General features: G+C 39.3%; 1 protein-coding gene across 1 annotated transcript; it reads right to left on the minus strand.

Annotated features, from left to right (window-relative positions):
- Positions 1–11,697: 11,697 nt before the first annotated feature.
- Positions 11,698–22,975, minus strand: lta (lymphotoxin alpha (TNF superfamily, member 1)). The gene is made up of 6 exons (XM_032557875.1): positions 22,887–22,975; positions 18,760–18,883; positions 16,273–16,303; positions 16,157–16,189; positions 16,042–16,074; positions 11,698–12,419 (listed from the first exon to the last, which is right to left on the minus strand). Exons 1-6 carry the CDS (start codon positions 22,940–22,942, stop codon positions 12,061–12,063), a joined length of 636 nt encoding a protein of 211 aa, XP_032413766.1. The 5' UTR covers positions 22,943–22,975; the 3' UTR covers positions 11,698–12,060.
- Between the last annotated feature and the right edge of the window lie 820 nt (positions 22,976–23,795).

Here is a 23,795-nt window from a genome sequence, read left to right on the forward strand (position 1 = left end):
AAACCAGAAGCTGGTATTTAGGAACAAAGACCAGGTTCACTCAACAATCTACTTCCCTTTTAGGTATCGATTACAGCAGAAAACTGTAACTTTTCCATTATTAGAACCAATTTATGTGGCAGTCACGTGAAGTTAAAGCTTTTACAATAGTGGAGTTATGAATGAATAACTCTTTGCCACTCGTCCACCTTTTCTTTCCAACTTCAGAAATTATGTTTTTTTGGTCATCTGTTCTTTGGGTCTTTTACAGACCTCCAGGTTTTCCTACAATACCAACATTCTTCTCTCTTTCCTTTTTTTACTTTAAAGACATCCTGTCTACTTTTAACTATTCACTTAAATTCAACTCAGTTCATTTAAATGAGTTGTTTCTGCCACTTTACAAAAAATCCTTTCAATTCAATCATTCCAATTGATCCAAGTTATCAAACAGTACAGTATGATCAGTTCATCATTCAAAGTACTGTAAAAAGTTTCTATCTAAGGAAACCCAGCAGGTCACATCGAGTCTTTGACTAGACCAAAACCTTTTCTTTTTGAAGAGGCTTACAGTGACCATTGACTACTTTCTCCTACTACTCTCCATATTGCCTGGATATATCTGCTATTTACTTTGCGTACTTGTTGGTTTTCTTTCTTCTGAGTTTAATTTGTGTGTAAGTTGAAACTCTGCGGCGTTGACAGCAGACACTGACTGGTTGTTCTTGTTTAATCTCAGATTGAGGAATAATTATCACGGCTTTCTAAGATAAATAACTTTTTATTGATCTGGTAAAAAGTTAATGATCAGCTGATCTGGGTTGAATTAACCAGAGAACTGTTAGAGTTTATATTTGCTGTGACTCAGTGCTGCATAAATAAGTTTGTTTGTGTTGCTTTGTGTTTGATCTCTGCAGGCCGTCCTGGTATGGATTTAATCGTCACACCTGCCTCTGTTTTGTCTCAGGTGTTTCTGGGCGTGTCTCCTTCCTGTCCTGCCCTCGGTGTGTTTTCCAGTCTGATCTCAGTGACTTTGCCAGTGGCTCACCAACAGGTTTTGTAATCTGAGTCACTCCTTGTTCGAAACCCTGCAACAGTGCAGCATCGGAAGAAAGGCTATTTTCTGACGCAATCTGATTGTTACCATAAAGTAATTGCAAGGTACAAGTTAAATAAATCCTGATTATTTGAAATCTCACCCTGCGTGATTAGATAAAGCCTCATGTATGTTGCATAACATTCACTGCATGTTCCAATAAGCTGTACAGATGGATGGAAGATGAAAATGTTATTCGACTTGATGGGAAATTTTATTGCAGGTAGGTGGAGACCACAGGACTGATTTATGTGCTTTCTGTGGTACAATATGAACCACAAAGAAGAAGAACTGAACAAAATCTTAGAACAAACTGATGTGACAATATGTCACGACTTTCTGCAGCTGAACAAAAACAAAACTGAAGTTATTATCTTTGGGCCTAAACAGGAACGGTCTGGAGTCACCACAGCTTCAGTTACTACAGCTGGAAACCAGAGATCAGGCTGACCTCTGACCTGAACCTTCAGAGCCACATAAAGACAGTTTACAAAGTCGGCCTTCTATCACCTGAACAACATTTCCAGGGTTAGAGGACTAACCTGGATGAGCATCAGAGACACTCATTTACCTTCAGTCACATTGATTACTGCAGCAGGTTCTTCACCCGGCGGCTCTACATCTTAATGTAGATCAGAGTTGCTCCTGCAGTGTTAAAGACATGCAAAAACTGTGCAGCTCCTGTCACTGTCCTCTGCAGGGCTACTTTCTGCACATCAACACGCTGGCAACCAGCCAAACAGATGGTTGCTAGGATTCTGACAGGACAGGCTTTTGTTTCCCTTTCCTCTGAAAGTGCAGTTTCCTGCAGAGAGGCAAGTAGAGATGATGTGATGGAACAAAATGATTTCATGTCTGCTTCCTGCAAAAAGGAATGAGTGACAGCTGATGATGTCTCGGCTTCCTGAGGGGGTAAAGGGACTAATTCAGGCAGGTCCATTTTTAAGCTGAGAATCAAAGGAGCGTTCAGAGTAAGACAAGAAGCGATTATCTTCCTCTCTGCGCTGCAGGCGGCCAGCTGATGCACCTGATGCACAGCAGCTGAGAATGATCTGCTTTTTAAATGACAGCTCATGTTAAAGGTGGTAAAAATTATTATTATTATTATTTTGTCTTCAGGGACCATCAGTGGAACCTGGACGTCCAAACTGAGCCTGCATGGAAACTAAAACCATTAAGCAGATGGAGAAAAGGAGAACTTTGTCTGTTTGAGTCTCGGCTGTCAGAGATCTGCTGCTGCTGTTCTGGCCAAAAGAGTTTCTGTGTTTTCCTGCATTTTTTCTTGTTTTTAAATCCTCTTTCATCCAGTGACCACAATCTGAGAGTTTCTCCTGTCAGCAAGTTTCCCTGCTCAGGTTTCTGTTCAGAAATCATTGTAGCAGGTAGACGTGTCGCTGGACTCCATGAACCTGATTTCACTTCACCAACTTCATCTTCTGTTTTCTGCAGGAACTGTGGACGTTCACAGTTCAAGTTCTTTTCTTTCTCTCTCTCTCCTGTTTCAAATGTAAATTAAGAGTCTAAAAATGCAAACTCATTAAATAAGTTGATCACTGATTCATCACTTTCCAGTTGCCTCCTGAACCGGGCCGTCCAGGATGCAGAGCAGCAGAAGGCTGGACATCAGAAATGGTTTCTGCTCATAAAGAAGCAGTAAAACTTACAAGTTTCAGTTATTTATTAGCTTTATTAGGCAGCTCAGTTAACCAAATACACATTAATGCTTTTTATATATCCATTTTGTTTTCTAATGGTTAAAATGAAGAGAAATATTTAGTCCGCTTGTTTTGCCTGTAGTGTTTGAAACCACAACCATTAATAAAGGATTTCTGACTCAGTTTTATGTTTATGTGGCCAGAACACCAGCTGCTGCTGCTGGTGGTGATGGTTTCAGCTGGACTGGCTGTAGATCCGTTTTTCTCCTCCACTGAGGTTCTGCTTGGAGCAGCAACGTTTTCCTTTCGGTCCGTCGAATCTGGCTGAGGGGGCAGGAATTAAAACGTTTAAACCTCCAGTTTTATCTCCTCAGCTGACTTTATCTGTGATAATAAATAATTTAGCTGTGAGATTGTTCAGTGGGGAGGAGACAAAGGTGTAGAAGGTTTTTTTAATGGACCACATTTACTTACAGATGGTTTAAAGAACTTAGAAACACAAAAATATTTATTGAACTTATATATTAAAAACAGTTTAGATTATATTAGATATTCTGTCCATCTTCTACTTCTCTCAAACCTTCACATTGACATTCTGCACTGATGTAAAGTAAATCATTTATTCGGCCTTCTATCACTTGGTCACATTTATTACCTGAGCAAAAAAACTCCAAACAACAACAGTTCATGATTCTTCCATCAATACTTGTACAGAATATTTCATGCTTTGCTTCATAAAACCACAAAAACACAAAGTTACAAACGACTCCAGTCAACAACTGAGAAAACCAGAAACAAACGTCACATTTTGATGAGAGCCATCATAGAAATCATAGAAATCATAGAAATCATAGAAATCATAGAAATCATAGAAATCATCGATTTTCGTTTATGATGGTTAAAATCAAACCAGCTGGGTTTTAGCCTTCATTTGAAGGAAATCAGTGTTTCAGCTGTTTTGCAGTTTTCTGGAAGTTTGTTCCAGATTTGTGGTTCATAGAAGCTGAAAGCTGCTTCTCCATGTTTGGTTGTTAGTTTGTTGGTTAACATAGGAGAGCCGTAAAGCAGGAGGGATTGCTGCAAACGTAACAACTCCATGCTGTTCGCCGCGTCTGAAAGGAAACATTTTACAGATTGGAATAATTATCCACAACTGATGATGAAAGAGTAGAAATGTTTGCTGTGCGTAATGAGGTTTGGAGACAGTAAGACACTTCCACATGATTCAGAGAGAAAAACTTTGGTCCAAAAGACATTTATTCCATTTTTATTCCCAATTTTCTACTGTAGTGATTTCCTATTCCTAATACCTGCACAGAATATTATTATTATCTGTTAACAGATATCTGTTATATCTATTCTATTCTATTCTATTCTATTCTGTTCTGTTCTGTTCTCTGTTCTGTTCTGTTCTGTTCTGTTCTCTGTTCTGTTCTGTTCTGTTCTGTTCTGTTCTGTTCTGTTCTGTTCTGTTCTATTCTATTCTATTCGGTTCTGTTCTGTTCTGTTCTGTTCTGTTCTGTTCTATTCTCTGTTCTGTTCTGTTCTGTTCTCTGTTCTGTTCTGTTCTGTTCTGTTCTGTTCTGTTCTATTCTGTTCTGTTCTGTTCTGTTCTGTTCTGTTCTGTTCTGTTCTGTTCTATTCTCTGTTCTGTTCTGTTCTATTCTATTCTGTTCTGTTCTGTTCTGTTCTATTCTAAACGTAGATCTATGTTTTTCCCTCCATGACCTGACCTCTGCTGTACGTCTCTCTGTCTGTACTCTGCAGTTTACGGGTCGTTAAAGGAAAATCCTTTGGTTTGTGTTTGTTCTTCTCAGTGTCTCCAAAATTAAATGAAAATGTGGAGAAATATTTTTCCATTATGGAGCGAACTTCAACAAGCAGTAAAGCTGAACGCTTTTTATTTTGTTTTATTTTGTTACATTTTTTTCTGTTTATGTCACAGAATTGTTTTATTGTTTTTATGACCTCAGCAGTATAATTATTGTTTGTTTATTCGAACTGTGTGCTGTTTGTGTTTTCCCCTCTTTTCCCTGCCTAGTCATTGCTGTAAGTAAGAATCTGCCCTTCATAACTAACCTGCTAGTTAAGTAAAGGTCAGATGAATAAATGACCATACAGTTTGTATGATTGTAGAGGATTAAATACATTTTTCTCTTTGTACATTTTGTGTTTTTCCCAAAGAGCCTTGAGATGACTTCCACTGTGAATCAATGCTTTATAAATAAGCTGAATTGAAAATTGAGTTGAACTTTTGCTTTTCTGAAAGGACAGCTTTGTGTTGAGTCCACAGTGTAGGGTGATATTTGAGCAGGGAGCGTTTCTGCTTTTAGTGTCATTTAAATGTCATGAGAGGTCTGACAGGAGCAGCAGGGGATCAACAGAGGCTGGAGGCAGAAGAGGAAATGTGCTGAAAGCTCCAGAGTCTTCAGGGTTAGAAGAAGCTGAGCGAATTTTTATTATTCAGTTCAGGAACTAACAGTGGATAAACATATTCTCTGCTTCCTGATTCATATTCGTCTATGTTGTTTTGTTTGTCTGTTTTTCATTTGAAGTTGTGTAATTTGAAACTTCTTCCTTTTCTGAGGAACGTTCTGAGTTTGGTCTGATGTGAGCAGTTTGTTCTCTCTGCAGAGTTTGGGGAAATACCTGCATCAAACTGAGCAACAAAATGTTTCATCTGACACAATTATTACAGCAAATTTTTCCTTTTCTTCTGATTTCACATTCATCTGGCCCTCAGAGAGGTGTTGGTGATTCCCCGGCTTTTCCTTTTCTTTAAATTCAAAGTCACCTGAGAGAAAATTCTTCAGTCTGACGGACGTAACGACATAAAGTCCTGTGAAATGCCGAGGACACCCTGTTAGATCGGATGGAGGTTTTGGGAATGCTCAACAAATAGCTGGTTTTGTTTTGCACAAAAAGTGGTTTTGTGTATTATTTATCTATAGTACACTCATTCAGTTCAGTGGAAATGCACAGCAAACGTAATATCCAAACTGATCCATTTTATATCTAGTTGGAATCTCAATCAGTCCAGATTTTTCTGAAAATATTCCTATATTTTGGTAAAACAACTAAAAATCGTGGCTATGGTATTAAAATGAAAGCAGCATAAGTTATTTAAGAGCACTGCTCTCTACAACAGAAAGTGATTTCTTTATGTGTGTTCTCTAGATGCTCCAACTCTGTGGACCAATTTCTAACAGAAAATAAGTTCTTCTCTTAACAATGAGACTTTTTTAAAGGGAAAATGTCCCAAAGATACATAACTACATGACAATAACACAGAAAAATGAGTGAGCAATGGTTCTTTCCCCAAACATCACCTAACCTGGAAAACAGGTAAGCATTTAATAAAACTTGAACTCACCAGAACAGAGTCTGTTTGGTCCACTTTGCTCTGAAATTATGAAATATTTTGGATCTTTGCTTCAAGAAAAGAAACAATCCAAAGCTGACGGATGTGAACATGACAGAGTTTGTGCAGATTTCTCTAGCAGTGAGTCAGGAGCCATGGCATCACACTGTTGTTTGTGAGCATAAAGTGTCTGTTGTTTTTACTTTTTATTTATTGGTCTATCGCCTGTTCATCACATCAATAAATGTCTACAGTGACAAAAAAACAAACTGCTATAAACCCTCTAAGCTTTCTGTAGGTTTTTTACCAACAAAGTCTGCAGAAAGTAGAAAACTTTCCTCAGTGCCTGAGCCAAATGAAGACGGAGTGTTGGACTGCAGAAAAATGGAGGAAGGTTTTCAGGAATGTGTTGCTATCAGAAGTTGTTCTATCAGTCCAGAGACATGCAGGAAGAATAACTGTGATTCGAAAGCAGGTGGACACGGCTGGTCATTCATGTGAGATAAATGCTCATCACGTCAGAACTTATTTGGCAAATGTACTTCCATCTCCCCTTCAATCAGCTTATTTTTGGAAAAGCCAAAAACCTGCTGAAAACTTTTTTTTTTTTTTTTACAAAATTGAGGAAGTTATTTCAAATTTTGGCATCTCCATTAATCTTTGTGGTGAATCAAAGTCAAATGTGCCGTTCTGTTAGATCAGTCACGCAGGCTGTGTTTCTCCTGAGTTTCTTCCTTTATGGTTTGTCATATTAATCTTCATGTTATAAACTTACATTTATGCTGGAGACACTGATATCACTGCCTTTGTCTTCGATGGACAGTCTGTCAATGCAGACCTTAAGGAACATGATTGCAGATGCAAAATGAATGAAAGAAGAAATAAAAACACAAAGAATAAAAACAGAAAGGCAAAGAAGAAAGTTCAGATCAACTGATTTGGGCCAAAAATAACCAGAAAAATATTAAAGAAGTGAAAGAGTGAGGAAACAGTTGGGCTTTTTGAACGTTGTGGTTTGGGCAGGTGACTCTAAAATCTATCTTTAGTTATTTTAATCAGCCTTTTTCAACCAAGAAAGTCCAAATGAGAAACAATTCTTCTTTCAAGGAGTTCAGGTCAACGTGTAAAAAACAACCATAGAAAGTAACACGTTAAAACGAGACGAATGATAAAAAGAAGAGAAATACAACCCATGGTCAGATGAAAGGCAGCTTGTGTTTTAATGGGATTCATTTGGTCTGCAGCTCCACACTAATTTTTAAGAAATGCACAAGAAGACTTTGCTGTATCAGAGGGAGACATCTGACAAAAATCAAAGCTGAAGCCGAGGTGAACCATGCAGCACCCAGTTATCCAGAACTTCACAGGAATCCATCAGGGAAAGGACTGAGAGACAGAAATGGAGCAGATCGGTCTAAATCTCAGACCTGAGTCTTATTGAGATTCTGCTGGAGATTTAAAACCAACAGTGCATGAAAGAAATCCATCAAACATCACAGAGCTGAGAAGACTCTTCTGTCAATATCACAGGCTGTTGTTTATGAAGGTTGAAATATGGATATTCCTTCCAAGCAGCAAAACTTTGCTGTAATCTTTAAAGCGGTCTTCATGTAGTTCCACAGGATTTTTTAGTTTCAGTTATTTTCGTTCCTTGTACCTTCCAGAGGAATAACTTTTGTTTGTTAGCAAAAGCAAGAAACGGCTCCTCCTGTCACACAGCGGTGATAACTTTATGTACGCAGGCTAACAACTGACTTCTTACTAAAGGCCTTTTTTAGTTTACACCATCCAGTCAAGAGTAAAACATCTTCAGATTTTAGTTCCAAAGACCCAGAATGATCTTCTGAAATATTCTTTACACTCTTCAGGTTTTCTGAAGCTTCATCCAGGTCTTCTATAGGAACTGGGTTTGTAATTCATGCTTCAATTTTGGACTAAAGAGAAAGTGGCAAACCTCTTTCCCCCAGGGAATTACCTTGTTGGAACTGAAATCTACTTGTTGGATCTGTGTTATGTGATAAATCACAATAAACCGATCCTGAAGATCTGATGACACGACTCTGGTTCATCTCTTGAGCTTAGCTGTCTTTTTCATGTAGCTGAGCTTTAACAACCCAAGAAAATCTGATGTGAGGAGTGAGAACCAGGAAACCTGAGGAACTGTTGAAAGGTTTTCAAATACCACAGGATCCAGTGTGGTACAGATCCTTATTAAACCCGGCACATTAAATAAAGACCTGAAGAAAATGGTCCCTAAAGAAATCATTGCAGCTGTCAGTTTTCAGCAACCAACTTTACATCGACTCTCCATATTTCCCATTATTAAAACACTGATGTGACTCATGGATGGATTTATTTAATCAGGTGTAAGTGGCGTATTTCAGTCCATCACAAAAGCTTTTCAAACTTATTTTTAGCATTCTGGCTCAGGAGTTGTTTCTGACTGAATCTGGGAATTTTTTTTTTCTCAGGAGGAATTTTCCAAAAATAGCCCAAAACTTCAGGAGTTAATGAGTGTTGAGGTCAGACATCACGACATCTGAAAACAATTACCCAATTTAGCATGTCACTGTTCTCACCGGATCACTTTTCCACAGAGATAAACCTGGAGGGCGTGGCAGTGAGGCTGGAGGAGGCTGACGGCAGCAGCAGCGTTAGTGTGAGCAGCCTGAGCCGCTCGAAGTGTGAACCTGCTGGAGGAAGCTGACAGATGCTGCACCAAATATGTGGCTTCCTGTTTTGCTGCTGCTGCTGCTTGACGCATCTTGTAAATAAATACCTTTGAGGTTTCAGCTTTTTGCATTATCACCTTCAGACCCAAAACATTACTGAAGAATTTACTGACAACATAAACGATATTTACATTTATTTATGTCTTTCTTTGTTATTCTTGTAACTTATAAATGTCTCCTTGGGCTGTAATTTAAAAACGATTAGTTTGTGTTTACAGAATACACACGTGGGCTTTTGTTTCAATGAATTTGGTGGGAAGTGGCGCCACCGTGTGGTCAAATCGCAGCTGGTCACTTGCGACGTTATTAAAAGTTTATCTAAAGTTTACTTACACTAGAACATCTTCATTGTTTAATAAAAAATAGTGTTTTAGCTTCATCTGAGGATGATGACGTCATCAGAGGAGGTGAAGCAGGACTCCAGATCAGAATTAATGTGTTAAAATCATTGATTATTGTTAGCAATCATTACCTCCAAAGAAAAGCTGGAATGAGGAGGACAGGTTTTTGGACAATGAATGACTTCAAATCAGCAGTAATGTTTGCTTTCACTGAATATTTTACATCTTTGACCGTTTTTTTTTTTAAGGTAACAGAAACTTCTGATGACCTTCCATCATTTTAATGGATTACAATTCAGACAGCTGAGCACAAGTCAGGACATTTTCAGTTTTAGAATAGAATAGAATAGAATAGAATAGAATAGAACAGAATTCAACTTTATTGTCATTGCACTGTCACAAGTACAAGCAACGAGATGTAGTTTGCATCTATCCAGAAGTGCTCTACGAGATATAAATATTTATTTACAGATGTACAAGACTATGTATGTATGGACTATAAGGGGTTATAGCAAGAGATATAGATATTGTGTATAAATATAAATATGAGAGCTATATGCACAGATTATACAGATTGTACAGAATATACAAGAATGTTAGGGAATGGATTATATACAGTATGTATATAATATAATACAAGATAAATAATGGCAGATAAAATTTACAGGTTGTATGTGTGTGTGAAGAAAACAGTCCGTGATGTGTGTGTGTGTGTGAGGATAGTCCGTGTGTTATTGTTGTATGAGAGGATAGGGGAGTACAGTCCTTATAGTTTATGTTTTATGTCAGGAGGCGTTCAAAAGCGTGACAGCTGTGGGAAAGAAGCTGTTCCGGTGCCTGGTGGTTCTGGTCCGTAGGCTTCTGTAACGCCTCCCAGAGGGCAGTAGGGAAAAGAGTGTGTGTGCTGGGTGAGTGGAGTCCTTTGTGATTTTCCCGGCCCTTTTCAAACACCGCTTCCTGTAGATGTCCTTGATGGCAGGGAGCGGTGCCCCGGCGATATACTGGGCAGTTTTCACCACCCTCTGCAGCGCCTGCCGGTCGGAGACAGAGCAGTTCCCGTACCAAGCTGTAATACAGTTGGTGAGGATGCTCTCAATGGTGCAGCGGTAGAAGTTCGTGAGGATCTCTGAGGACAGGTGGTTCTTCCTCAGGGTCCTCATGAAGAAGAGGCGCTGATGCGCCTTCTTAATGAGTTTGGAGCAGCTGGTTGTCCAAGTCAGGTCCTCGGAGATGTGGACTCCCAGGAACTTAAAGGTGTCCACACGCTCCACCACTGTCCCCTTAATGTGGATGGGTGGATGTGGGTCAGCGTTCCTCCTGAAGTCCACGATAAGCTCCTTGGTCTTCTCGGTGTTCAGCTGCAGGTTGTTTTTGTCGCACCACTCAGCCAGACGGTCTACCTCCTCCCTGTAAGCGGCCTCGTCATTATCTCTGATGAGGCCGATCACCGTGGTGTCGTCTGCGAACTTGATGATGGCGTGTATTGGGGTTCTTGTAGTCTGTGAGAATCTGAAGGCCTTGCCACATACGTCGGGGGTTGGAGTTATGCACTGAGACTATCGCACAGCTAACTAAATTAATTAAATATATATATATATAAATTTCCATCTGAGTGTCTTCTCTAGTCCTGACTCCATGCGTCTCCCTATCCAGGAGCGGCGCGTTGAAAAGTTGTGCTCAGGAGGCTTTGGAGCGTCTGAACCTGCTGCTGCGTTTTACAGGATCAGGAAACTTCTCCTTCAGAAAGTCTTCTGATCACTTCAGATGGAGAAATGTTCCCTGATTTCAAAACTTTGGCTGGTGTTGGTTATTCCATTCTCCGGTGTGGCAGCAGAGACTGGATTCATCCTCCAGATCAACACATAAACCCGGAGACATTTGATTACGCACAAACAGGTTCCAGTTCAGCTCCATGAGGACCAGGAGGAGGCTGTGAGACGGTGCGTTCAGGCCACAGCCGGAGAATCGTTCATAATTTAAGAGCCATTTTTCACTTTCATTGCGTTCAGAAAGTTACTGGGGCTGCAGTCAGCGGGTTTTCTTACCTCTCAGAAAGGTTACATCTTGGTGTGTGATGGCATGATGTGGGTTCTCCATTCAACTTGTTGAATATTAGCTAAACTGAATGAAAATAAAACTCTAATGTATGATTTTCATTTTAAAAGTTGACGGATAAAAATGTGAAAATATGAAACGATGGGATTTCTTTCAGTCAAAATGAGGGACAACAAAACCGCCTAGCGTTACCTCAGGAGACAAGACCGGAGCATCATCAGTCAGAATTTGGTGTAGAAGTTAATATTCAGCATGTTTACAGAAACTGTAAAAAAAATACCTTTAGAACATATTTAATGCAAAAATAACATCCATCATTTCACACCGAAGGATAATTCAGACTGCAATGCATGTTGTTCATAAATATATAAAAAACAATAAGTGAACATAATTACACCTGGAGTAATAAAAAATGAAATGTTAAACACAAAAACACAATGTGACTTATAATAAGAATACATTTTATTAGTTTTCTGGTTTGCTTCCAAACAACCACGATAAAATATTTAATTATAAATTAAAAAAACACACAGAGAAGTTACAAAATAGGAATGAAGGAGGTTTTTTATGGCCCATTCACAGTTTACATTCATTTAAACTTTCTACTGGCTTCAAACGGAGGATGAACTTCACTAAACCAAAAGGACTGAGAAAAAGGGCCGTTATTCAACGATTAGGAGTAAAATCTGCATTTAAACTTGTCTGATGGAGTTAGTGTTCCATGTTGGCCACAGGAGGAACGGAAATACTTCAGAAATGTATTTGGGGGAAAAAATCTAACCAAATGAATGAACAGGTCATAAGTTATACCAGAACTACCGGTCCATCCAGACGTGGCGCGTTAATGGAGCTGGAAAGCTCCCCAGAACGAGTCGCCTTTTAGATATTCTCTTGTGATCCTCAGCCTCACGCTGTCGCCGCCGGTCAGAGTCACCATCTTCCCCAACCAGACCGACTCGCCCGCCGCCGGGACAGCCACCAAAACCCTCTCGTCCTTCTTTGGATATTTAGTGGCATTTCTTATCAACATCACAGACGAGGGAAGGTTGTGAGTCGTGTTCTTCCTGAAGGCCACATGGGCGTAGAAGAAGAAGAGCGAGCTCTCCAGGCTGCTGCTGTTGACGTAGATGGCGTCCTGATGGAGGCAGAGGGAGCAGGACGCACAGGCCACGTGTTCCCTCCACGCATCTTTACCAAAGTCTGCAAAAACACAAAAAACATCCAAAACATTTCCTTCAGTCCCGCAGCTGCACTGAACCGAAGGAAACAGTTCATTCCCAAGAAATGTTTCTGGTCTAAACTCAGTGCTTTTGATGTTTTGCAGTTTTCTGGAAGTTTGTTCCAGATTTGTGGTGCACAGAAGCTGAAAGCTGCTTCATCATGTTTGGTTCTGGTTCTGGGGATGCAGAGCAGAACCAGAACCAGAACCAGAAGACCTGAGAGGTCAGGAGGGTTGATACAACAGTAGCAGATCTTTAATGTATTGTAGTGCGAAGACGATCAGTGATTCATCTTCCTGGTTTTAGTCAGAACGCCAGCAGCAGCGTTCTGGACCAGCTGCAGCTGGAGGATTGACTTTTTTAAGCTGTGAAGACGCTGCTGCAGTAATCAGGGACCAAAGATAAACATGTGGGTGAGTTTCTCTACATGTGTGCTGCAGATGTCTGCTCAGGTCCCTCTTGAAAATGAGATGTGGATCTCAATGGAGTTTTACCTGGTTAAATAAAGACAATAATCATTTAAATAAGATCTGGCTGAGACATCAGTCCTTTAATCCTGGAAATGTTCTTCAGCTGATAGAAGGCTGACTTTGTAGCTGTCTTTATGTGGCTCTGAAGGTTCAGGTCATAGTTCATCACAGATTTCAGGCCTGATCTCTTTTTTTCTAGCTGTAATAACTGAAGCTTCATGTTGACTCTAGATCGTTCCTCAAATGCAGAACAATTTCGAAAAATCCTCAGAAAACCTGGAGAACTTTAAAAGATTCCAAGAGTTTCAGGATCACAGGTTGAAAAACAAGGAAGAGATTTTTGCTCATGTCTGGTCAGTGAAACTCAGACTCAGAGATGACGGCGTCCAACCAGTCAGAAATGGAGAGAAAACAGAATATATGGAAATGATAGAAGATTAAATATGTTTAAGTTGCTAATATGTGTCTGCTTTACAGATCTGTGCACAGGGATGAATGTCATGATCCATGTTCTGTCCTGTCCATGCTGTGCGTAAACACTCATTCAGTTCACCTGCCACGCCTGCTGATTGCTTACCTGTTCCACCTGGTCCCCTCCCTACTTAAACTCCTCTCAGCCTCCTTGCCAGATTAGCGACAGCCAGTAGAGATCCAGCTTTTCCTTAAAAGCCTTCAGTGTTTCTTTGACCCTTTTCTATCCATGGATTGACCCCCCCCACACCCCCCTGCCAAGCCCTTCACGGATCCCAACTGTTCTGGATTTCTGGACCCTGACCCAAGCTTTGCCTCACGACCACTGACTATTGCCTGCCCCTCAAGCTAAGTTTGCTCTCTCCGCTCTCCTGTGTATGACCTCTGCCTGATTATCGTCTTAGTCTCTTCCTGGGTTCTCTGCTCCACCCGTCCATTGCACTACAGGTCAGTTAAGCTGAACATTTCTAAGTTAGCCCTCTATCAGTGCATCACCAGCCTTCTCTCCTCTCTTCTCAGTGCTGTGTTTGATGACCACATCCTGAGCTGCAACCAGTATCTGAAAATTTTATTAAACTTTTTTCCTTTGCAACTCCTGTGTGTGGTTGAATTTCCGGGTCCCCACCGACTGTCCTTACAGATGAAAGAAGGTTTGTAATGAAAAAATGAGATTCTTGAGTTCACTTTGGCTTCCAGCAGAATAAACAGATCTGTTTCACCATGAGCTGCGAGAAATGAAAGCCTCATAATCTCCTCTCTGTCAGCACAGGCTAAACATCAAACCCATGTTTGCTGCTATGGCTCATAGTTATGCCTAAAGTCATTGCAGGTTTGTTGTGGTTGTAGGAAGCCACTTCACACAGGAAGGAGCCAACATGGTGGGAGGAAGCCGACACAAGCGACTGGAAACATGACGAGGCTGGATTCCCTGCTCCGCCTCACACACACCGACTGGCTCAGAACATTTACTAACGCTGCAAATTGGACTATTTTAACATCAGTGACTGAGAACTAACTTTAACAGTTCCTTTCTTTTGAAATTTACCATCTTAAATTTTGCCGAAATTAAAGTCGCTGTCTTCAGATATTCTTATAAAGGTTAAATCTTTTGCTAAAGCGAAATGCCAGAGCGTACAGTTTCAGGATTTTTGAATTCAGAAATGGAGTCGACTGAAGGTGGAGACAAATTTAACTTTTATGTAACAGAAGCAGACGAGTTTCAGATTCGGGTTTTGTTTGTACCGTTCTCAGAATGACTGACTTCTCCCAGAACATGTTTGAAGTTTTTGTAACCAAACATGTAGGCGTCACATCAGCACTTTTCATCAACACAAGTAAGGTTAAAGGTCAAGGCTTCTGCAAATGAGGGCTGATTATCTGTTACCTTGTAATTTAATAATATTTTCATTAAAGTTAAAATATCCTTTTTGATTTATGAATTCTTAGGTAATATAAATATTTAATACTTATTTAAACAATATCTGAATTATTAAAGTTTGAAAACTTGTTGCTGCTAATTTGTTACCATAGTCACACTTATTCATCGGTCCTATGACAATAAAGATCTATCTCTAATTGGTGCTTTGATAAAAGAGGTTTTTGTGTCTTCAGGTGATAAAAGACCGACTTTGTAACTGCCTTTATGTGGTTGAGGTCAGAGTTCAGGGGTCAGGTGTGTTTATTTTACCCTTCCACAGAGGAACATTAGCTCCTTTGGGTAGAAAACCAGAGGAGAGTAAAACATCATGCTGAGTTGCAGTCATTTAGAGGTTTGTTACATGAGAGCACAACAAGTCATTCATGTGGATGTAAAATATTCTCACACAGCTGCTTCATGATGGTTGTGGTGTACCACAGGGCTCAGTCCACACCTCCACATTATTCTCCATTTATCTCTTTTCCTTGATCTGTTTAGTCAAAAATCCCAAGTGACCCTCAGCTACACACACCTGAATTGTGTGTGTTTCGAACCTCAGTTCAAACTTGTTGCAGGTTGATTTGTTTTAAATTCAGACTTAAAATCTATTGTGGTCACTTCCTTTGTTTTGTTCAAACTTGCTGCTATTTGAACAGAAACATCAAGTTTTCGTAGCTTTTTCCTCTAAATACCAGATCAATTAATCAATCAATCAATCAATCAATCAATCACTGCCTGTTGTCCTGGACTGTAATTCTGACTCCATGTGACTGAATCTAAATGTGTTTGTGGTGATTTGGACACAGATATGTGAACATGAATTAAATCTGTTTGTTTTCTAAACTACCTCAAATCATATCTGTTGAAATTGCAAAATTAGATTGGAACATGTTCTGGTTATAAAATGTTTGCATATTTAACATTTAACATTAACATGTTTTTAATAAGTTTGTGGTTTCAAAGGTTAATAAAATGTGTATTGTCTCTGTATAAATAAATAAACAGGATGTTGCTAAGCAACCTGTGCTGCTTATTTTAAAGAGTTCATTGATTTTCACAGCATGAAAAATGAGAAGTTTAACAGTTCAACCTGTAAAGAGCAACAAGTGAAAAAACGACAGCTCTTTTCTTCTAAACATGGAGAAAATCCTAAATAAAAGCTTAGAAACTTATAAAACGGATTCATTTCTTCAGAAAGTGAAAGGAATCATTTGAATGTTAGAAGGAAGTGAAGGTGAACTTACGTGTTTCCAGTTCAATGTAGGAAGACCACTTTCCTGAAAAGCAACAAAGAACAGTAATTTCAGCTTCCTGAGTCAGTTTGGTGAATCATTATGGTGTGTAAATGATCCAACATACCAACAAGTCCCTCTGGGGAAAAGTGAGCGCTGACTGAAAAGAAAAATCACATGAAACAAAGTTAGTGGCGTTGATCAGATTTACTCTGAAAAACAGTCTGACTTTCTGACGCGCACCTGCTGGAGGGGTTTCCTGGGAGCCGCTGGGCTGGAGGGACAAAAGCGTTTAAAGTCAGTGTTTATGGAGTATAACACTTCATTACTGACAAGATTTTAAAAACTTCCTGTTGTGATTTTATGCTCTGAGTTGGTTTGGGTTTTCTGTTGAGTTGAAGTTCCTGTTTTATTTTGATTATTTGCTTTTTCTTCTGTCCTACATTGTATTTACTTCCCTATCTATCTATCTATCTATCTATCTATCTATCTATCTATCTATCTATCTATCTATCTATCTATCTATCTATCTATCTATCTATCTATCTATCTATCTATCTATCTATCTATCTATCTATCTATCTATCTGTCTGTCTGTCTGTCTGTCTGTCTGTCTGTCTATCTGTCTGTCTGTCTGTCTGTCTGTCTGTCTGTCTGCCTGCCTGTCTGTCTGTCTGTCTGTCTGTCTGTCTGTCTCTGTTGTTTTCATTAAATATTCTCCTGCTGGAGTTTAAATGTGTGTCTTAGAACTAATTCAAACTGTTGCTGCTCACTAAGTTTCACATATTTGACGAACAAAAACCTGATTTCAGAAAAATGAAGAGAAACTTTGCTCTGGTTTTCATGCTGGGAAGAATCAGGTGTAAACTGCTGTTTGTCCAGGTTGTAGTCATGACTGTTAGCTTTACTGGTGGATTGTTGAGGTTTGGGGGTTTTCATGAAATTTCCACCTCTCAGACTCTGAGACATTTTAGACCAAATCTTTTCTGATCAGTTTTTGCTTCAATCCAATCAGAGATAGATAAAGATCATCAGAGTGTGAAGATGTTTCTGAACCCACAATGGAGCCAAACCGTCTGGGGAAACCCGAGGACAGCCTGTTAGCTTTGAAAATGCTGCCACCTACAGGCGAAAATTAAACCAGATCAGGTTTTAACTTTGTTTCAATGAATGGATTAAACTTCTCAATTTAAAACTAATCCATGCACCGGATAACTCATGTCTATCAAAATGTTTTAGATATTTTTCTAAATTGCAAGTTAACAACAACATTTGGACAGAACTGACCAGCTGCAGCCAAAAATAAATAACTAAAACAACTAATAAAATATGTTTGGCAGTTTAGATATATATACGCTTAAGATGAATTGTAATGTAATTCAGAATCTACAAGATTTTCTCAGGATAAGCTTCTGATCAAACCAGTAAAGTGTAAAAATACAGAAATCATTGTGCTTTTATTTCCCCATGATGTCTTCAAGGAGTAATTTGTGCTTTTGAAGCAATTTAAAAATGATTCAAAATAATTAGAGATACTTCTTTACTAAATACTATCTGGGGAAATTGAAGCCAAACGTGTGGAAATGCTCAGAATATAAATCATCACATGTTTTATTTTATTCAGATGCGTCATTTGTTGGAACATTTAATAATTTCCAAGATAAACATAAATGAAGAGTTTCTTTAAACAAATTTTTATTTTTAAAGCTACTCAAAGTCACTTCCTATTTCTTTGGGAAATACAGGAAAGGTTGCAGTGCATTGTGGGTAACTTGTTTATTCAACGTCAGTCTTCATGCCATCCATGTTTTATATATTTTTATGTGCCTATCTTCACAACAACTGGTGATTTAAAGCAATTTATGAAAAACTACCTGAAGTGGAAAGTTTGGATCATGTGATTCTGATGTTGTAACTTAATATTTCCTCACTGTAAGAGCTAACCCACTGAAACAGAATCAGGACCAAAATAAAAGAAACGTGGTACAATAAAAAGTCTTCAATAAGTATTTATGTGATGGTTTAATAATTTCCATTTGGAAGATGGAATATTAGAGCCATACTAAGAAAAAATAAAGAATAAAGTCATAAAATTACAAGAATAAAGGCGGAATACTATGACTTTACTTGAAAAAATTAAATATAAGATATGTCATTCAGGCCTTCATGCAGACTCCACTGATGAAGAAAAAGCATCTGCAAGCTCGTTTAAAGTTTGCTGCAGAATATTTAGACAAGTCGATGAAATTTAGATGTTATTGGGTCAAAATCTCATGTGATTAACAATCTCTGTGCATCACTTTGGTTCTGACCGACTCAATAATCGCCTCATCACAAATCGACTCACAGAGAAAAATTTCAGTATTTGTCATCTTTATTGTTCAAAGATCAGATCTGCTCTGGTGCTATAAAAGGAATCCTGGTGTAACTGGGTCTTTAGCTGTTAGCTTACATCACCAGTAGGAGTCACACCCAGATGTTTCACAGGGAATCTGAACTAATCTAAAGTTTGATTATCTCACTGAAGACCAGGTTTTTTCATCACCAGTAATACATTTGATACAACCTGTTTGAGAAAAGTTCAATTTTCTGTATTTTAAATTCTTGAATTCCAAACTATTTAGCAACAAATTGTTTTCATGGCTTTTCTTTGAATCTATGTTCAGATATGTTCAAGGCGTCAAAGTTTTCAACCTATAATGTGGAAATGTGTGGATCAGGTTTACTTACTAGCTCAGATTTTGGTTTGATGGAAGCGATAAAGGCGGCCATGATGACCAGGGCCATGGTGAGGAGTCCGCACCACACATGGAGCAGCAGGTACTTCTGAGACGACCGGCACTGACCCTCCATTCTGTCAAACACACACACACCTGCATCAGATGGAGACTGTCATCACGGAGCTGGTGCTGGAGTGAGTGTTTTTTTTCTTAACATTTTTCCAGCTGTGATGATTCTCAGCTCAAAGTTTCCACCTCTGAACTCAGATCAGCATCATCCTGTGGGCAGCGATGAGGGGGAGGAGTACCGTTTGAACAGACGCGCCGTTTCTGACAGTCTCAGAGGAAACCTCTAGCACAAATTTAGAACAGGGAGCTAAATTTGTGCTCTGTTTTCATGCTAATTCAATGATTGCATCAAACCTCCAACCCAAACATGTTTCTCTTTCTTCACTTTTTCACTTCACAGGATTTATTCCTTTAGGTTTTACTCCTCTTCTTGTGTTGTTGCTTTGATTCAGGGACAAAACTCACCACTCGGTGACATGAATGCAGAGCTTTTACTGTCCATTGAGCCGTTGCAGTTTGTCATGGGCACCAAACTTTAACACAGTTTGGTGCATGATCAGAAAGCTGGAGGAATCTGAACTTTTCCTAACATTCTTCTGTGCAAAACAGTTTAAACTCAGACAGACTGGATTCTGAACATCAGTTTTCAAGTCTAGCCACAGGCCTAGACTTTGACTAGGCCATTTTGACACATGAATGTAAACCGTCCATCGTATCTCTGTATGTTTCAGGCGGTTGTCCTGCTGGAAGGTGAACCTCCACCTCAGACTCAGGGGTTCTTCCATCCATTCTTCCATCATCGCTGCTGAACAAAGCATCTCCACACAGGCATGATTATTTTCTGCAGTAAATACAATATATCCATTTTGATCTCATTCTAAATCTAATTAAGTGACTTTGGGGGTTTATTTTTAGTGTTTGATTAAAAGATTAAAAGATAAAACAGTTTTATCTTTATAAAACTACATCTCCACTGTTGGTCCTGACAGCAATAAAAAAAACTGTTTCACTGCAAAAACACAAAACCTTACAAAGTGTTTTTGGCTGGTTTCTAGTGCAAATATCTCATCACACTTTCAATAAGACAGAACTAAGTTACAAGTAACTTTTCTATAAGCCACATTGTTTTTGTCAACAATTCTTGAATACAGGTTAAAATAAAGTACCAGTTCCACTGGTCAAAGTCATTTTTCCATTAATGTTAAGGATTTATTGACTTAAAGCTCCCATGTCTTGATGAAAACTTACTTGTAATTTATTTTTGTCCTTTTTCAAGTGAGATAAGATATTTGCACTAGAAAGTAGACAGAAACACTTTGTAAGGTTTTGTGTTTTTCGGTGTTGTAAGAAACATTTCTGTTTAATATTTAACTCTGCTGCGGGAATTTCCAGTGATGTGAGACTCTGATGCCACAGCTGCATAACTTTTAAACAAATTCCCATCATGCTCATCCTTCAGAAGTCAAAGATTTGAATTAAACAGAAGGAAATGCTTACTGGTTGCATTCATCAGAGGATTAAAGCCTGAACTCAACACGTTTGTGACTGTAAGAGTTAAACTGGTGAACGCCCACAGTGATTACTATGAAAGACATTTATAGAACAGCCTGCAGTGTATTGTGGGTAAATGTACTTTAAACCTATAGCGACCAAACCTGTTCTGCTTCTCTGGGGTTTTACCTCAGTGGGAGTTTTCACGGAGGGAGATAATGACGGTGGTCTAGATTTCCTACCTGTGGTGACGTGAAGTGAAACTCCCTGTGTTGGCTGAAATACCCCTGACCAGGGAGCGTGAGTGAAGTGCTTCTCAGTCGGACCTTTTCTGAAAGTGTGTTATGATAAGTCGTGGGAAATTTTGAGTGCAGAGCAGCGTTATTAAACCCAATTATGAGTCCACAATGGCTGGATTTGTTTTTAATGTGTCATTTTTTATGTAATCACTTTCTATGACCTATTTCTTTACTCTTCATGGTCCACATTGGAGCCCTGTCTCCATCTGTTGGGAACCGCTGGTCTAAAACAGTCCATTCTTTCCCATGTTGGTCATTTTCAGTTGGAGAAAGATTGTTTGTATCAGCGACAAAAACCGCCGATCAGGGCGTAGTTACGCTGACATTCTCATAAAATCCGTTTTATTTGACAAAGTCTCCAGATTTAAAGCCTTAAAATGAATTCATCTTTTCATCTGCAGGAGCAAAAACTCCCAGAAAACGAGATAAAAAAATATCTAACTATCTTTTACTTCAGTAGTGAAGGAAATTTTTATTTATTTTTTCTTAATTACTGACGCCTCACTTGTCAGAACTCCTAATAATTCCCATAAGCTAAATGTAAGCAAAGCGTTTCATAAGCTTCTTTACTTCCTATTTCTTTGAGAAGTTAATTTCTCTGAGCAACTCTCCAAAATAGGGAAGACAAGAGAACAACCAAGGAACCAGATGAGTGTTGATCTTCATATGTGGAAGAACAGCTCCAAGAAAGCAGACGCCTGCCTAAACCTGCACATTTCACCGCTGTTTGATGTGTGGATGTGAGGCCTGATGCTTTCCCAGCAGCACTTCCTATTGATCCGTACAGGAAATATTTGAAATGCAAAGGTGTAACTATGGCAACCAAGATGGATCAGGATGGTTAGAAGTGCAGCAGAGATAAAGTCTCCGTTTGAAGCTAATCAATATCCTGCCAGTTGTCTGGCAGCTGACATGTCCAGTTCTGCAAACGCCACTGGGACTTTAAAGGGAAACTTGTTGTGAAGCAGAAGATCAAGGCTGTTCTCACTGAAGCATGGTAGAGGGTGTGTGGTGCCGTGGGCCTCTTACTCCAAAAGCCCAAGGAACCTCGTTTCAGTTCATTGAAGGATCGAGAACCTCAGAAAATCCGTCAGTGAAGTGAATCTGGGCCAGATTTGGATCTTTAAGCAGGACGATGATCCAAAAACAAACACACTGACATCCAAACCCAGCAGGCTTTGTGTCTCTCTGTGCTTTAACTATACAGTTACAGGTGCAGCTAAAGTGACAGCAGGAGGATTTTTGTTTGGTAATATTTTCAGTAAATGTGGGATTTTCTTTTTCCCATATCTGGTCCATCTGCAACAGGTGTTGCAGCTCCGCCCCTAAACAACATGAAACACTGACTTCTTTCTTTTTCCTGAGTTGAGGACTCTTCATTGTTTCCACAACAATCCCCCTGATGGGTTTTACACAAATACTTCTGGTTTTGCAGCCATTTTATCTCCTGATGAGACTGGCCAAAGTTTCAGTAAAGATGTAGATTTAAACTGTGAGGCATTTTGATTTTTATGGTTTTGAATTGTTTATATGGAGAAAATTTTAGATGAGGTTAAAAAAAGAAAAATGTGCTTTGTTTTGTCACTGATACATTAAGCAGACAGTGGAAAAGCGTTAATTTATACAGATTCCAAAAGTTTGTATTTAGACCTGATGACTGTGGAGCTGCTCTAGATTTATTCTGATTCGTGTTTTATTTCTAAAACCATTTAGAGATTAAGGTTGTTTTTCTGAGATTTATGCTGCTGTAGCAAAAAAGGAATTATTTAAATTGTTTGAAACGTCTTTAATGGTGAGTAAATTCATGCAAACAGAAGCTGATATTCAGATCTTTTATCTCCTTTCTGCTGTTGAATCTAAATCTTTTCAACAGAAAAGCAGATGATCTCGTTGGTCCATTAGTGTTGCAGTTTTTCATTTTAGAAATCAGGATTCTCAGAATATGAGCATTTCTTTGTATCATAAGACGCATATCAATAATATTCGTAGAAAGCCTAATAAAAGTGCTCATTACTCAAAATGCGAAATACAACGGAATCGATTCATAACTCAGCTACAGTCTGGACAAAAGTTTCAAAAGAGGAACCAAATGAAATCTTTGATGGCATATGAGTAAATCTGCACCAAAATGAATCAAAATTAGACGATTAAACGAAGAAACAAATGATTCATTTAGGCATTTCAGTGCAAGCAGCCGAACCGCCGCCGCCGCGTTCTGCTGGGCTGAATGGGAACGTTGGGATGGATCCCAGGAATGTTGGTGAGAGAGTGGACTCACCTGCGTCCTGCGCTGTCCTCGTCCACGCTCATCTGAGTCTCCTCTCTGACAGACATGCCAGCCTCGCAGGTTTTTCTCTTTGAGCAGGAGCTGAGATGGAAGGGTTTTTTTTGTTGTTGTTGCAGGGAGAGTTGTGGTTAAACAGAACGAGTGGAGGGGGGAGGGCTGCTGCTCGTGGTGTAGGTGGCTCCACTCATCGCTCTGAAACTCAGAAGCACCTCTGGTTTGACACGTTTATTCAATTTATGAAACTTACGAGCCTCGTCCAGCGGAGCGTGTGTGTGTGTGGATGTGTGTGTGGATGTGTGTGTGTGTTTGGAACACTTTCTTCTAAACCCGAAGCAAAAGGTTCAGCAGTGAAAGGAAAAAGGGGATGTTGGTGAGGAAAGCAGGGTGATGTGAAGAGAAAGGCGCTGTGGTGCGGTCCCTCATTGACACATACATGTTTGCTGAGGGCGGCTTTCAGATTTCCCACGTTTATAGGTCATCGTGAAACAAACAAACATGACAGGGAAATTCTTCCTCACAGCAGCATTTGGTGGCTGATTCAGAGTCAGATATGAAGCTGCAGGATGTGAGGCCTTTTCATACTGTCCCACACTGCAGGTTAAATATCAATGAGGAACCTGAGGAACTTGATTTTACCCTAGATTAATATTTAATGAGCCATGTTTGAATATAAATGAGCTGTGATGGGGCAGAGGAGCAGAAAGGTCCCCGTTACAGAAAGTATTCAATCTCTTAATGTTTCCTGCAGAAAGCAGGAATTGTTCTTTAGATTGTTCTTTAGCAGAACAATCTGGTTGGAGAAAAATATTTTTAGAGTTGAAACAGTTTGTAGAAAGTTCAGTTTTATACAAATGAGATTATTTTCTGTTGACTTTTGATGTTTCTATAGAATCAGTTTAA

Source organism: Xiphophorus hellerii, chromosome 3, assembly GCF_003331165.1.
Source record: "Xiphophorus hellerii strain 12219 chromosome 3, Xiphophorus_hellerii-4.1, whole genome shotgun sequence".
Lineage (NCBI taxonomy): Eukaryota > Metazoa > Chordata > Actinopteri > Cyprinodontiformes > Poeciliidae > Xiphophorus > Xiphophorus hellerii.

Bases quoted from the DNA above. Each gene is read 5' to 3' on its own strand.
- lta (XM_032557875.1), bottom strand. From the start codon at position 22,942: ATGTCTGTCAGAGAGGAGACTCAGATGAGCGTGGACGAGGACAGCGCA. The intron at 18,884-22,886 runs GTGAGTCCACTC...TGTGTTTGACAG, and splicing joins GAGGACAGCGCAGGACGCAG to AATGGAGGGTCAGTGCCGGT. The intron at 16,304-18,759 runs GTAAGTAAACCT...TTGTCCCTCCAG, and splicing joins TCAAACCAAAATCTGAGCTA to CCCAGCGGCTCCCAGGAAAC.